We start from the raw sequence: 15,623 nt of genomic DNA on the forward strand, positions 1-15,623 counted from the left end.
GGGGGGTTCAGGGGGGGTTTAGAGGGTCCCTGCCTTCGGGCACCCCCGAAGTGGTTGTAGGACCCCCCCAGAGGGACTCCGGGGCTTCAGGAGGGGCTTGGGGGGCACCGGGCAAGGGGCGCTGTGGCCGTGGGGGGCTCAGGGGGTCCTAGGTGGGGGGCAAGGGGCTCTGTGTGTCCATGTGTCCGTGTGTCCGTGTCCATGCCTGTGTGTCCATCCATCCATGTCCCTGTATGTCCATGTCCCTGTCACCCGTGTCCCCGTGTGTCCGTGTCCCTGCGCTCCCACGTCCCTGCGTGCTCCATGTCCCTGTGTGTCCCTGTGTCCCTGTGTCACTGTCCCTGTGTGTCCCCATGTCCCTGTGTGTCCCTGTGTGACCCTGTCCCTGCGTGTCCCCATGTCCCTGTGTGTCCCTGTGTCCCTGTGTCACTGTCCCTGTGTGTCCCTGTGTCCCTGCGCTCCCACGTCCCTGCGTGCTCCATGTCCCTGTGTGTCCCTGTGTCCCTGTGTCACTGTCCCTGTGTGTCCCTGTGTCCCCGTCCCCAGTGTCCCCATGTCCCTATGTCCCCTGTTCGTGTCCCTGTGTGTCCCTGTCCCTGTGTGACCCTGTCCCTGCGTGTCCCCATGTCCCTGCGTGTCCATGTCCTTGTGTGTCCCTGTCCCCATCATGTCCCTGTGTCACTGTCCGTGTGTGTCCCTGTGTGTCCCCATGTCCCCCGCCTGTGTCCCTGTGTGTCCCTGTCCCCGGTGCCCCCATATCTCCATGTCCCTGAGTCCCACACACCCTATCCGGGGTGTGCAGGTGGCACCGAGGTGACAGTGCCACCTGTCCCATCCTGTCCTGTCCCCCAGGCCGTGCTCCAGGTGACCTCCTGATCCGCAGCCTGACCGGGGCCCACGCCGGGACCTACCAGTGCCGCGTCACCAACCGCGTCGGGTACTCGGTGTGCCAGCTCAACCTGAGCCCCGGGCCCCGTGAGTGACACTGGGGACACTGGGGGGACACTGGGGACACTGGGGGTACTCGGTGTGCCAGCTCAACCTGAGCCCCGGGCCCCGTGAGTGACACTGGGGACACTGGGGGGACACTGGGGACACTGGGGGTACTCGGTGTGCCAGCTCAACCTGAGCCCCGGGCCCCGTGAGTGACACTGGGGACACTGGGGGGACACTGGGGACACTGGGGGTACTCGGTGTGCCAGCTCAACCTGAGCCCCGGGCCCCGTGAGTGACACCGGGGACATTGGGGTGACACTGGGTGGCACTGGGATGTCTCAGGTGCCAGGGTGCCCCAAGGGTGGCTCTGGGTGGCTGTCTCTGCTCACCAGGCTGGCACGGGGGTGGCTCTGGGTGACACTGGGGCTGTCCCTGGTCACTGGACTGGCACTGGGGGTGGCTCTGGGTGACACTGGGGCTGTCCCTGGTCACTGGACTGGCACTGGGGGTGGCTCTGGGTGACACTGGGGCTGTCCCTGCTCACCAGGCTGGCACTGGGGGTGGCTCTGGGTGACACTGGGGCTGTCCCTGCTCACCAGGCTGGCACTGGGGGTGGCTCTGGGTGACACTGGGGCTGTCCCTGCTCACCAGGCTGGCACTGGGGGTGGCTCTGGGTGACACTGGGGCTGTCCCTGCTCACCAGGCTGGCACTGGGGGTGGCTCTGGGTGACACTGGGGCTGTCCCTGCTCACCAGGCTGGCTCTGGGGGTGCCCCCGGAGGCACGGGCACCTGGCAGAGGCCGCTGGTGACAGGGAATGTCCCCGTGGCAGGCGGGCGCCAGGCTGGCATCATCGTGGGCTCCATCCTGGGCTCCCTCCTCCTCCTCAGCCTTCTGGGGCTGCTCATCTGGGCACTGATCGCCCGCTACCAGCGCAAGGAGTGCCAGCGCGCCTGCAGCGACTGCAGGTGGGCACCGCGGGCACGGGGGGGCGGCACTGGGCCCTACTGGGATGTACTGGGCTGTTCTGGGTGCCGGTGAGTGACACTGGGCTCTACTGGGATGTACTGGGCTGTTCTGGGTGCCGGTGAGTGACACTGGGCTCTACTGGGATGTACTGGGCTGTTCTGGGTGCCGGTGAGTGACACTGGGCTCTACTGGGCACCACTGGGCACCACTGGGCACTACGGGGCTGTACTGGGTGCCAGTGAGCGCCACTGGGCTGTACTGGGCACCAGTGAGTGCCACTTGGATGTACTGGGTTGTACTGGGAACTACTGGGATGTACTGGGCACCAGTGAGTGCCACTTGGATGTACTGGGTTGTACTGGGAACTACTGGGATGTACTGGATTATACTGGACTCTACTGGGCACCAGTGGGATGTACTGAGTTGTACTGGACACCACTGGGATGTACTGGGTTATACTGGGCTCTACTGGGCACCAGTGGGATGTACTGGGTTGTACTGGGAACCACGGGGCTGTACTGGGCACCAGTGAGGGCCACTGGGATATACTGGGTTGTACTGGGAACCACTGGGATGTACTGGGTTATACTGGGCTGTTCTGGGCACCAGTGAGTGGCACTGGGCTGTACTGGGCACCACTGGGTGGCACTGGGTGACACTGGGTGGGTGCCACCAGATCCTGGTAGGTGACACAGGACAATGAGGGACACCAAGGGGCACCCCTGAGTGCCACCAGGTCCTGATGGGTGACACAGGACAATGAGGGACACCAAGGGGCACCCCTGAGTGCCACCAGATCCTGGTAGGTGACACAGGACACTGAGGGACACCAAGGGGCACCCCTGAGTGCCACCAGGGCCTGGTGGGTGACACAGGACAATGAGGGACACCAAGGGGCACCCCTGAGTGCCACCAGGGCCTGGTAGGTGACACAGGACACTGAGGGACACCAAGGGGCACCCCTGAGTGCCACCAGGTCCTGATGGGTGACACAGGACACTGAGGGACACCAAGGGGCACCAGTGAGTGCCACCAGATCCTGATGGGTGACACAGGACAATGAGGGACACCAAGGGGTACCAGTGAGTGCCACCAGGTCCTGGTAGGTGACACAGGACAATGAGGGACACCAAGGGGCACCCCTGAGTGCCACCAGGTCCTGGTGGGTGACACAGGACACTGAGGGACACCAAGGGGTACCAGTGAGTGCCACCAGGTCCTGGTAGGTGACACAGGACAATGAGGGACACCAAGGGGCACCCCTGAGTGCCACCAGGTCCTGATGGGTGACACAGGACAATGAGGGACACCAAGGGGTACCCCTGAGTGCCACCAGATCCTGGTGGGTGACACAGGACACTGAGGGACACCAAGGGGTACCCCTGAGTGCCACCAGGGCCTGGTGGGTGACACAGGACAATGAGGGACACCAAGGGGCACCCCTGAGTGCCACCAGATCCTGATGGGTGACACAGGACACTGAGGGACACCAAGGGGCACCCCTGAGTGCCACCAAGCCCTGACTCTGCGTCGCGGGGCTGTCCCCTCTTTGTCGCAGGAGCAGCACGGGTGGCACCATGCCCCGGCCGTGCACGGCTTGTGCCCACCACTCGTACTCGCCACACGGCATCAGCTACATGCAGTGCCAGCACGGCGACAGCGACGAGCGCGCGGCCGCGCTGCTCTGCAACGACGGCATCCGCCACCAGGTCGCCTGTCCCGCTCTGTGACACCGCGCTCGCGCCCCGGTGTCCCCGCGCGGGGTCGGGACGGCGACCGCGACAGCGACGGCGACAGCGCGGACCAGAAAGTGACGGCGGGAGCGGTTCACTCTGCTCAAAATCTCCTTTAAAAAAAAAAAAAAAAAAAAACCAAACAAAAAACCCTCCCAGAATCCCACAGAATTCCACCCAAAAACTTCACCAAATCCTTCAAAAAAAAAAAAAAAATATCCTCAAGAATTCTCTCCTCGGTGTCACCTCTGCGGGGACACCGCAGCGACGGCGACAGAGAGCGGTCGGGAAAGCGACGGCGGGAGCGGCTCCCTCTGCTCAGAATCCCTGAAAATCCTCCGAAATCCCACAGAATGTTTCAGAATTCCCCAAAAGTTCCTTCCCCGGTGTCCCACTGCGGGGACACGACAGCGACAGCGACAGCGACAGCGACAACGACAGCGACATCGAGCGCGCGGCCCCAAAAGTGACGGCGGGAGAGGCTCCCTCTGCTCCAAATCCCTCAAAATTCCCCCAAAAATCGCTCAAAATTCCCCCAAAAATCCCAAAAAATTCCCCCAAAAATTCCTCAAAATTCCCCCAAAATTCCTCAAAATTCCCCCAAAATCCCCTCCCCATCACCCCCGGGCCGCTTCATTTGTTGCTTCATTTTGGGGTTTGGACCCCGTTTTTTACGTGTCCGTCCCTCCCCCCCACCCCTCAAATTCCAGACTCTCCCAGTTCCCCCCCTCCCAATTCCCAGTTTCCACCCCCATTCCCAGACCCGTTCCCGGTTTTTCCAGCCCTTCCCCCCTCGCTGTCACCGCCGTATTTATTGTCACCTGCTGTCACCAAAAGCTGATTCCCAACGCCCTTTCCCCCCCCCTCCCCCCGCGCATTTTGGATTTTTTGGTTTTTTTTTTTTTTGGGGGGGGGGGGGGGGAGGGAATTGAGGAACCAAAAGGAAAAGGAATCCCAAAGAGAAAACAAACAAAAAAAAAAAGGAAAAAAGGAAAAAGGAGAAATAAGGAAATTGAATAAAATTAATAAAATTAATAAAATTAATAAAACTACTACTAATAATAAAAATAATAAAATTGAGTGAAATGAGAGAGGGAGTGGCGTGACATGGGGGGGACAAGGGACAGGGTTGGGACAGGGATGGGACGTCCCGTCTTCTGTCCCTGTCCCTATCTCCTCCCTGTCCCTGTCCCCGTCCATGTCCCTGTCCCTGTCCCTGTCCCTGTTCCTGTCCCATCCCTGTCCCCTCTCTCATGTCCCTGTCTCTGTCCCTGTCCCCATCCCCTCTCTCATGTCCCTGTCCCTGTCCCTGTTCCTGTCCCTGTCCCTGTCCCTGTTCCTGTCCCATCCCTGTCCCTGTCCCCATCCCATTCCATCCCTGTCCCTGTCCCTGTCCCATCCCTGTCCCTGTCCCTGTCTCTGTCCCTGTCCCCATCCCCTCTCTCATGTCCCTGTCCCTGTCCCTGTTCCTGTCCCTGTTCCTGTCCCTGTTCCTGTCCCCTCTCTCATGTCCCTGTCCCTGTCCTATCCCTGTCCCTCTCTCATGTCCCTGTCCCTGCCCCTGTCCCTGTCCCTGTCCCCGTCCCCTCTCTCATGTCCCTGTCCCTGTCCCCGTCCATGTCCCTGTCCCTGTTCCTGTCCCCTCTCTCATGTCCCTGTCCCTGTCCCTGTCCCATCCCTGTCCCTCTCTCATGTCCCTGTCCCTGTCCCTGTTCCTGTCCCCTCTCTCATGTCCCTGTCCCTGTCCCTGTCCCCATCCCCTCTCTCATGTCCCTGTCCCTGTCCCTGTCCCTGTCCCCTCTCTCATGTCCCTGTCCCTGTCCCTGTTCCTGTCCCCTCTCTCATGTCCCTGTCCCTGTCCCCGTCCCTTTCTCGGTCCCGCCTCTGGGACCCATCCGAGGTAGGCGTGGCCATTTGAGGGGGCGTGGTCACAAAAGGGGCGGTGTTCATCGATGACGTCAGTGACCCCGCCCCTCGCTGCCCACACCGGCCGCCAGGGGGCGCTCGCCGCGGTTGCCGGGCAACGAAACATGGCGGGGCAGGTGGGGGAGGGGCAGGGAAATGGGGGGGAAAAATGGGGGGAAAAAAAGAGAAAAAGGGGAAACAAAACGGGGGGAACGAAGGGGGAGAAAAGGGAGGAAGAGAGGGGGAAGGAGGCGCAAAATGGGGGAGAAAATGGGGGGAGGAAATGGGGGGCGGCAGGCCCGGGGGTCTTGGGGGAGGGGTCCAGGGGTCCCGGCTCTCAGTGAGCCCCTCCCCTCCCCATCCCTGGACCCTCAAACCCCTCCCTGGGGGCACCTGGACCCCCCAACCCCATCCCTGGGAGCACCTGGACCCCCCAACCCCATCCCTGGGAGCACCTGGACCCCCAAACCCCTCCCTGGGGGCACCTGGACCCCCAACCCCATCCCTGGGAGCACCTGGACCCCCCAACCCCATCCCTGGGAGCACCTGGACCCCCAAACCCCTCCCTGGGAGCACCTGGGCCCCCAAACCCCTCCCTGGGGGCACCTGGACCCTGGCTGGACCTGACCCCCCGCTCGCCCCGCGCCGCTGCCGCCATGCTGGTGACACCTGGGACACACCTGGGACACACCTGGGACACACCTGGGATACACCTGGGATACACCTGGGACACACCTGGGATACACCTGGGACACACCTGGGACACACCTGGGACACACCTGGGACACACCTGGGATACACCTGGGACACACCTGGGACACCCATGGGATACACCTGGGTTACACACAGGGCTCCCTGCTGAGAGCCTGCAACGGTACCTGCACCCACGTCACTGGCCAGGTGACACCTGGGACACACCTGGGACACACCTGGGACACACCTGGGACACACCTGGGACACCCATGGGATACACCTGGGTACAGCTAGGATACACCTGGGTTACAGTTGGGACACACCTGGGTACAGCTAGGGACACCTTGGCACCCCTGGGGCACACCTGGACCCACCTTGGCACACCTGGGGTACACATGTGGGACACAGCCGGGGCTCAGGGAGGGGGGCAGGGGGTGGCACAGAACAGACAGGGACAAGGGATAATGGGGGACAGGGATGGGGGATTTGGGGACAGGGATGGGGGATTTGGGGACAGGGATGGGGGATCTGGGGACAGGGATGGGGGATCTGGGGACAGGGATGGGGGATTTGGGGACAAAGGGGACACAGGGATGGGGGATTTGGGGACAGGGATGGGGGATCTGGGGACAGGGATGGGGGATTTGGGGACAGGGATGAGGGATTTGGGGACAAAGGGGACACAGGGATGGGGGATTTGGGGACAGGGATGGGGGATTTGGGGACAGGGATGGGGGATTTGGGGACAAAGGGGACACAGGGATGGGGGATTTGGGGACAGGGATGGGGGATTTGGGGACAGGGATGGGGGATTTGGGGACAAAGGGGGGACAGGGATGGGGGATTTGGGGACAGGGATGGGGGATTTGGGGACAGGGATGGGGGATTTGGGGACAGGGATGGGGGTACAGGGATAAAGGGGGACACTGGAGTGGGGGGACACAGTTTCGGGGCTGTTCCTACAAGGAATCAGCTCCCAGTTTTCCCATCCATCCCAAACCCGGGCCTGGCCCCGGCTCCGGGTGGGGATCCAGACACCAAACCCAGGAGCTCCCCCCATTTCTGAGGGGTCCCCGGGTGCCCCCCACCCCAATTCCCCTCCATGGGGACCCCCCTGACCCCCCCCCCCCCCCCCCCCTCCACCCCTTCCCTCCTTTCCCACAGCTCCAGAAACCCTGGGATGAGACGGAACCTTCTGGAAAGGACCGGGGGGGGGGTCCCAGCAGGGGCTTCCCCCACCCTGAGACCCCAAAACTTGGGAACAACCCCAGGGGGGGATCCTGTCCCCAAACCCCCCCCCCCCCAAAAAAAAAAAAAGAAAGAGAAATAAAAGCTGGGAAAAAGCAGGAAATCCTTGGGATGAGCCCGAATCCATTTGGGATTTAAGGTTCGGCCCTACTCCCTCCTCTTCCTCCTCCCTGGTATCCCAGGGGAGGGTTTTTAATTGGGAAATTAATTGGGGATGGGATTGGGATGGGAGCAAAGCCCCCTCCTCACTTCTCCAATCCCAAAATCCACCCCAAAATCCCAAGCAGGAGAGGATTTTCCTGCCAAAATCCTGCATTTTACCGGGAGGATCCCCCCCCACAGGGAGCTGGGGTAGGAATGTGGGATGGAGTGGGGAGGGTCCCCTTTCCAAAAGTTAAAAATGCCCTAAAATCTGACCCCAAAAACTGCCAGGCTCATCCCTGCTCCTCCAGAACCCGCAAATTTCGGGTTTTTTTTTTTTTCCCCCCATGTTTTTTCCATGCTGGGCTCCATTGGGAAGCAGCAATTCCCCAAATCCCAAAGGAAAAATCCCTTTTAAGACAGGAGGATCAGAGCTGCTTTATTCCAGAGGGGACAGGTAACAACACCTGGGGAAAAAAAAAAAAAAAAAAAAGTTTTAAAAAAATCCCTCCAGCAGGAGAGGAGGAAAAAAAAAAAAAAAAAGGAGATTTTTCCCTGGCAGGAAGCTCCAAAACGAGAATTTTTTATTTTTTTTTTTTCCCCCTCCAGAATGGGCTGAATCATGGAATTCCCACGGGATCGAGGACCCCGAGTGGTGGCAGAGGGGCGGGGGGGAGGTGGCAGCGAGATGTCACCTGTCACCCACCCCCGTGGTGTGCTGGCTCAATGGAGCTCCTTGTCCCCTCTGCCATTCCCGATCCCACTCGTGGGGACACAGATCCCGCATTGTCCCGGCCTTGGGGACACGTGGGGACACCGGGGACGAGCAGTGAGGCTGGCACGGGTTGGTGGGGGTGGGGTAGGAGAGGCAGATCTGCTCATCCTGGCATTATTTTGGGGAGGGGGGGGGGAAAGCGTCACCTTCCCCGAATTCTGGGAATTGCCGGAATTGGTGAAACCCCTGGAATTGTGGCTCACAGGACGGCCAGGCCGGCGGAGGACAGCAGGGTCAGCAGCAGCACCAGCACACCTGACTGGGTCACCTGGGCCAGCCGCAGCCCCTTGCCCAGATCCCAGGCCTGTGGGGACACCGAGGAGCCCGTGGCAATTCCCAAGGACTGTCCCCAAGTCCCCGGCAGGGGACGTGTCCCCGGTTCCCCCGGTGTCACCCCGCTCCCTTCCTGCTCCCTGTTCCCATCCCCTTTTCCATCCCCTCTCCCCCTTCCCCTTTTTCCCACCCCCTTTTTCCCATCCCCTCTCCCCTGTTCCACTCCCTTTTTTCCCATCCCCTCTCCCCCTTTTTCCCATCCCCTCTCCCCTGTTCCACTCCCTTTTTTCCCATCTCCTCTCCCCCTCTCCCTTCTTCCCATTTCCTCTCCCCCTTTCTCCTTTCCCATCCCTGTTCCCATCCCCTCTCCCTCTTCCCCTTCCCCTCTCCCCTTTCCCTTCCCCTTTTTCCCATCCCCTCTCCACACTCCCATTCCCAATCCCGTTCCCATTTCCATCCCAATCCCATTCCCAATCACACTCTCCCCATTCCCATCCCCATTTCTCTTCCCATTCCCCCATTCCCCATCCCCATTCCCCATTCCCATTCCCCATTCCCATTCCCCATTCCCCCATTCCCATCCCCATCCCCATTCCCCATTCCCCATTCCCATCCCCATTCCCATTCCCCATTCCCCATTCCCCATTCCCATTCCCCATCCCCATTCCCATTCCCCATTCCCATTCCCCATTCCCCATTCCCATTCCCCATTCCCATTCCCCATTTCCATCCCAATCCCATTCCCAATCACACTCTCCCCATTCCCATTCCCCATTCCCCATTCCCATTCCCCATTCCCCATTCCCATTCCCATTCCCATTCCCCATTCCCCATTCCCATTCCCCATTCCCAAAGGCTCCGCTTTTCCCAAACAAAAAAGCAAAAAAACGCAGCCCAGACCCTCACCCAGGGCCACCCCAGTGCCTCAATCCCAGTTCCAAACTGGGAGCACTGGGATGCTGTCATCCTCTGGAATTCCCAAATAAAAGCCCTCCAGCAATCTCTAACCCAGCAGATTTCCCGCCCTTCCCAAAAAAATCCTCTCCAATCCCGAGGGATCCGGGCAGGGGGGGACGCTCCGGTGTCACCACCTTTGTCACCTGCCACCCCCAAAAACAGGGACAGGAAATTCCAGGCTCACAATTCCCAAATTTCCCAGGCTGGGGCACTCACCAGGTGCCGGATCCCGTTCCAGGTGTGGTAGGAGAAGGGAAGGACCAGAGCGAATTTGGCCGAGAAAATGAGGGCGGGGCCCAGGCTCAGGTCCCTCACCTGAGCCAGGTAATGAGGGAAATGCTCTGGGAGCAGGAAAGCAGCCAGGGAGAACAGGGACACACCTGGGATGGGCAGGGAACACTCAGGGGTACACCTGGGATGGGGATGGACTTCCCAGTGTCCCCAGTGTCACCCACCCAGGCTCAGTGTGCTCCCCCAGTGTCCTCAGTGTCCCTCAGTGTCCCCACCAGTGTCCCCCAGTGCCACCCACCCAGGCACAGTGTCCCCCAGTGTCCCCGCTGTCCCCCTAGCATCTCCAGTGTCACCCAGTGTCCCCAGAGTCCCTCAGTGTCCCCAGTGTCCCTAGTGCCACCCACCCACACTCAGTGTCCCCCCCAGTGCCTCTCAGTGTCCCCAGCGTCCCCCAGTGTCTCCCCCAGTGTCCCTCAGTGTCCCACCAGTGTCCCCAGTACCCCTCAGTGTCCCCCCAGCGTCTCCAGTGTCACCCAGTGTCCCTCAGTGTCCCCAGCGTCCCACCAGTGTCCCCCAGTGCCACCCACCCACACTCAGTTTCCCCCCAGTGTCCCCCAGTATCCCCTGTGTCCCCCAGTGTCCCCCAGTATCCCCAGTGTCCCCCCAGTGTCCCCCCAGTGTCCCCAGTGCCACCCACCCAGGCTCAGTGTCACCCAGTGTCCCCCAGTGTCCCCCGTGTCCCCCAGTGTCCCCAGTGTCTTCCCAGTGTCCCCAGTGTCCCCCAGTATCCCCCGTGTCCCCCCAGTGTCCCCCCAGCATCCCCAGTGCCACCCACCCAGGCTCAGTGTCACCCAGTGTCCCCCGTGTCCCCCAGTGTCCCCCAGTATCCCCAGTGTCCCCCCAGTGTCCCCAGTGTCCCCAGTGCCACCCACCCAGGCTCAGTGTCACCCAGTGTCCCCCAGTGTCCCCCGTGTCCCCCAGTGTCCCCCAGTATCCCCAGTGTCCCCCCAGTGTCCCCAGTGTCCCCAGTGCCACCCACCCAGGCTCAGTGTCACCCAGTGTCACCCAGTGTCCCCCAGTATCCCCCGTGTCCCCCAGTGTCCCCCAGCGTCCCCAGTGCCACCCACCCAGGCTCAGAGTCCCCAGTGTCCCCCCAGTGTCCCCCAGTATCCCCTGTGTCCCCCAGTGTCCCCCGTGTCCCCAGTGTCTCCCCAGTGTCCCCAGTGCCACCCACCCAAGCTCAGTGTCCCCCAGTATCCCCTGTGTCACCCCAGTGTCCCCAGTGTCCCCAGTGCCACCCACCCAGGCTCAGTGTCACCCAGTGTCCCCCAGTATCCCCCGTGTCCCCCAGTGTCCCCAGTGTCTTCCCAGTGTCCCCAGTGCCACCCACCCAGGCTCAGAGTCCCCAGTGTCCCCCCAGTGTCCCCCAGTATCCCCTGTGTCCCCCAGTGTCCCCAGTGTCTCCCCAGTGTCCCCCAGTGCCACCCACCCAGGCTCAGAGTCCCCAGTGTCCCCCCAGTGTCCCCCCAGTGTCCCCAGTGTCCCCAGTGCCACCCACCCAGGCTCAGTGCCACGCCGGTGCCACGGTGGGTGATGGACATGGCCATGGGCAGAGACCACCTGCAACGGGGACACAATTGGGGTCACCCCAAAATTCCCCCAAAACGGGAACTGGGGCACCCTGGGGTGGTTTTGGGATGGGTTTGGTGTTCCCAGGGGGGTTTTGGGGTGGATTTGGGGTTCCTGGGATGGTTTTGGGGTGGATTTGGGGTTCCTGGGATGGTTTTGGGGTGGATTTTGGTGTTCCCGGAGTGGATTTGGGGTGGATTTTGGTGTCTCAGGGTGGTTTTGGGGTGGATTTTGGGCTCCTGGAGTGGTTTTGGGGTGGATTTGGGGTTCCCGGGATGGTTTTGGGGTGGATTTGGTGTTCCCAGGGTGGTTTTGGGGTAGATTTGGGGCTCCTGGGGTGGTTTTGGGGTGGATTTGGGGCTCCCAGGATGGTTTGGGGGTGGATTTTGGTGTTCCCAGGGTGGTTTTTGGGGTGGATTTGGGGTTCCCGGGATGGTTTGGGGGTGGATTTTGGTGTCCCAGGGTGTTTTTGGGGTGGATTTGGGGTTCCCGGGATGGTTTGGGGGTGGATTTTGGTGTCTCAGGGTGGTTTTGGGGTGGATTTGGGATGGGTTTGGTGTTCCCAGGGTGGTTTTGGGGTGGATTTGGTGTTCCCAGGGTGGTTTTGGGGTGGATTTGGGGCTCCTGGGGTGGTTTTGGGGTGGGTTTGGTCTTCCCAGGGTGGTTTTGGGGTGGATTTGGGGTTCCCGGGATGGTTTTGGGGTGGATTTTGGTGTTCCCAGGGTGGTTTTGGGGTGGATTTTGGTGTCCCAGGATGGTTTTGGGGTGGATTTGGGATGGGTTTGGTGTTCCCAGGGTGTTTTTGGGGTGGATTTGGGGTTCCTGGGATGGTTTTGGGGTGGATTTTGGTGTTCCCAGGGTGGTTTTGGGGTGGATTTGGGGTTCCCGGGATGGTTTGGGGGTGGATTTTGGTGTTCCCAGGGTGGTTTTGGGGTGGGTTTTGGTGTCCCAGGGTGGTTTTGGGGTGGATTTGGTGTTCCCAGGGTGGTTTTGGGGTGGATTTGGGGTTCCCGGGATGGTTTGGGGGTGGATTTTGGTGTCCCAGGGTGTTTTTGGGGTGGATTTGGGGTTCTCGGGATGGTTTGGGGGTGGATTTTGGTGTCCCAGGGTGGTTTTGGGGTGGGTTTTGGTGTCCCAGGGTGGTTTTGGGGTGGATTTGGGGTTCCCGGGATGGTTTGGGGGTGGATTTTGGTGTCCCAGGGTGGTTTTGGGGTGGACTTGGAATGGATTTTGGTGTTCCCAGGGTGGTTTTGGGGTGGGTTTTGGTGTCCCAGGGTGGTTTTGGGGTGCCCCTCACTTGTAGATGCTGACGTGGGGGGACAGGGGTCGGTTGGAGCTCTCGTTCCTCTCCCAAAATCGCTGCATCTCCTCCCGGGCCGTCGTTCCCATCGGGATCACCCTGGGACCGGGGACACCGTGGGGTCGGGGGGGGGGGGGGGGGGTCTCAGCCCCCAAAAAATCCCTCCTTGGAAACTCCCAAAACCCCAAAAATCCACCCCAAAACCCTCCTTGAAAACTCCTGAAGCTCCAAACCCCAAAATTTACCCCAAAACCCCCCCAAAAAAATCGTTCCTTGAAGACTCCCAAAACCCCAAAATACAAACCCCTTCCCAAAAAAAGAACTTCCTTGGACGCTCCCAAAATTCACCCCAAAACCCCCCCCAAAAAAAAAAAAAACAAGAAAAAGCTCCTCAAAAACTCCCAATAGCCCCAAAACCCACCCCAAAACTCCCCTTAAAAACTCCCAAAATCCAAAAAACCCCCAAAACACAGAAAAAAATTCAATCCCCCAAAACCCTCTCCATGATCACTCCCAAAAATGCCCCAAACTCTAAAAACTAAAAAAAAAAAAAAAAAAAAAAAACCCAAAAAAACCCACCCAAACACCCCAAAATCCCCCAAAGCCACCCCCAAAGCACCCAAAATCCCCAGGAATCACCCCAAAATCCCTTCCCAGTCCATCCCAGTCACTCACTGGTGCAGAGTGGGGCCGGGCCCCAGCCGGGCCAGGAGGCAGCGCCGCCCCAAACCCCTGGAAAAAGAGGGAAAAATGGGAAAAAATGGGGAAAAGTGGGGGGAAATGAGACCAGGAACAACCCAAATCCCCCCAGAATTGCAGCAGGAATATCCAAAAAAATCCCCAGAATTCCAGCAGGAATATCCCAAATTTCCAGAATTCTTACAGGAATGTCCCAAATCCCCCCGGAATTCCAGCAGGAATATCCCAAATCCCCAGAATTCCAGTGGGAAGGGAGCGAACCCATGGGAATTCAAGTTAAAATCCATCGGGATCGGGGCTGGATCTGGAGGAGATTCCCCCCCAAAAAAAGGGGCCTGGGGGGATTGGGGATGAGATTTTGGGGATGGGAGAAAGGATCTGGGGATTGGGGAAGGGATTTGGGGATGGGATTTTGGGATAGGAGAAGGGATTTGGGGATGTGGGAAAGGATTTGGGGATGGGGATTTGGATTGGGAACTGATTTGGGGATGGGGAAGGGAATTGAGATGGGAGAAGGGATTTGGGATGACAAGGAGGGGGGCAGGGAGGCGACACGGGGGTGAGGAGCCCCGCGGTCCCCGGGACCGGAACGGCCCCGGATCCCAGAAATGGCCTCAGGCCGGGCCGCCCTCGCGTCTCCCGGTGTCCCCTCAATGTCCCTCAGTGCCCCCAAATGTCCTCAATGTCCCTCAGTGCCCCCAAATGTCCTCAATGTCTCTCAGGGTCCCCAAATGTCCCTCAGTGTTCCCCGGCCTGTCCCGGGCCCTCAGAGTCACCTCAGTGCCAGCGCCGCCATCTTGGAGCTGCCACGCCGGAAGTGGCTCTGACGTAATTCCGGTTCCGGCGCACGATGGGAGGGCGGGAACACGCGGGATCGATCACTGATAACATCGATCACTGGGATGGATCGATCGATCACTGATAACATCGATCATTGGGATGGATCGATCACTGATAACATCGATCATTGGGACGGATCGATCGATCACTGATAACATCGATCACTGGGATGGATCGATCACTGATAACATTGATCACTGGGATGGATCGATCGATCACTGATAACATCGATCATTGGGATGGATGGATCGATCACTGATAACATCGATCATTGGGATGGATGGATCGATCACTGATAACATCGATCATTGGGATGGATCGATCGATCACTGATAACATCGATCATTGGGATGGATCGATCACTGATAACATTGATCACTGGGATGGATCGATCGATCACTGATAACATCGATCATTGGGATGGATCGATCACTGATAACATTGATCCTTGATATCCCTGTTATCAATCAGCGTTTCAATCCCCATTATCGATCCCTGTTATCCATCCCTGTTATCAATCCCTGTTATCGATCCCCATTATCGATCCCCATTTTCAATCCACATTACCAATCCCCTTTATCAATCCCCATTATCGATCCCTGTTATCCATCCCTGTTATCCATCCCCGTTATCGATCCCCGTTATCCATCCCCATTATCAATCCCTTATCAATCCCCATTATCAATCCCCATTATCCATCTCCATTATCAATCCCCAATATCGATCCCCATTATCAATCCCCATTATCGATCCCCGATATCGATCCCCATTATCAATCCCCATTATCGATCCCCGTTATCGATCCCCATTATCAATCCACGTTATCGATCCCCATTATCGATCCCCATTATTGATCCCCATTATCAATCCCCGTTATCGATCCCCATTATCAATCCCCGTTATCGATCCCCATTATCGATCCCCGATATCGATCCCCATTATCAATCCCCATTATCGATCCCCGTTATCGATCCCCATTATCAATCCACGTTATCGATCCCCATTATCGATCCCCATTATTGATCCCCATTATCAATCCCCGTTATCGATCCCCATTATCGATCCCCGTTATCGATCCCCATTATCAATCCACGTTATCGATCCCCATTATCGATCCCCATTATTGATCCCCATTATCAATCCCCGTTATCGATCCCCATTATCAATCCCCGTTATCGATCCCCATTATCGATCCCCGATATCGATCCCCATTATCAATCCCCATTATCGATCCCCGTTATCGATCCCCATTATCAATCCACGTTATCGATCCCCATTATCGATCCCCATTATTG

General features: G+C 58.9%; 2 protein-coding genes across 3 annotated transcripts in view; one reads left to right on the forward strand and one right to left on the reverse strand.

Moving 5' to 3' along the window:
* VSIG8 (V-set and immunoglobulin domain containing 8) overlaps positions 1-4,237 on the forward strand; it is an 11,922-nt gene extending 7,685 nt beyond the window's left edge. Inside the window, exons 6-8 of the mRNA XM_062511654.1 lie at positions 853-975; positions 1,750-1,903; positions 3,463-4,237. Coding sequence (XP_062367638.1) covers positions 853-975; positions 1,750-1,903; positions 3,463-3,634 — 449 coding nt within the window. The 3' untranslated portion in view covers positions 3,635-4,237. The remainder of the gene's footprint in view (positions 1-852; positions 976-1,749; positions 1,904-3,462) is intronic.
* A 3,867-nt stretch (positions 4,238-8,104) lies between these two features.
* SDHC (succinate dehydrogenase complex subunit C) lies at positions 8,105-14,291 on the reverse strand. Of its 2 annotated transcripts, XM_062511428.1 has the most exons (6): positions 14,265-14,291; positions 13,465-13,521; positions 12,787-12,888; positions 11,419-11,480; positions 9,846-10,009; positions 8,107-8,703 (listed from the first exon to the last, which is right to left on the reverse strand). In XM_062511428.1, the coding sequence occupies exons 1-6, from the start codon at positions 14,282-14,284 to the stop codon at positions 8,599-8,601; spliced, it is 510 nt and encodes a 169-aa protein (XP_062367412.1). In that variant the 5' UTR covers positions 14,285-14,291; the 3' UTR covers positions 8,107-8,598. The 2 variants fall into 2 exon arrangements, with proteins under 2 accessions (XP_062367413.1, XP_062367412.1); XM_062511429.1 differs by lacking the exons at positions 12,787-12,888; positions 13,465-13,521 and having other exon boundaries at positions 8,105-8,703; positions 14,265-14,284.
* Between the last annotated feature and the right edge of the window lie 1,332 nt (positions 14,292-15,623).

The sequence above is a fragment of the Cinclus cinclus genome, chromosome 31, assembly GCF_963662255.1.
Source record: "Cinclus cinclus chromosome 31, bCinCin1.1, whole genome shotgun sequence".
Classification (NCBI taxonomy): domain Eukaryota; kingdom Metazoa; phylum Chordata; class Aves; order Passeriformes; family Cinclidae; genus Cinclus; species Cinclus cinclus.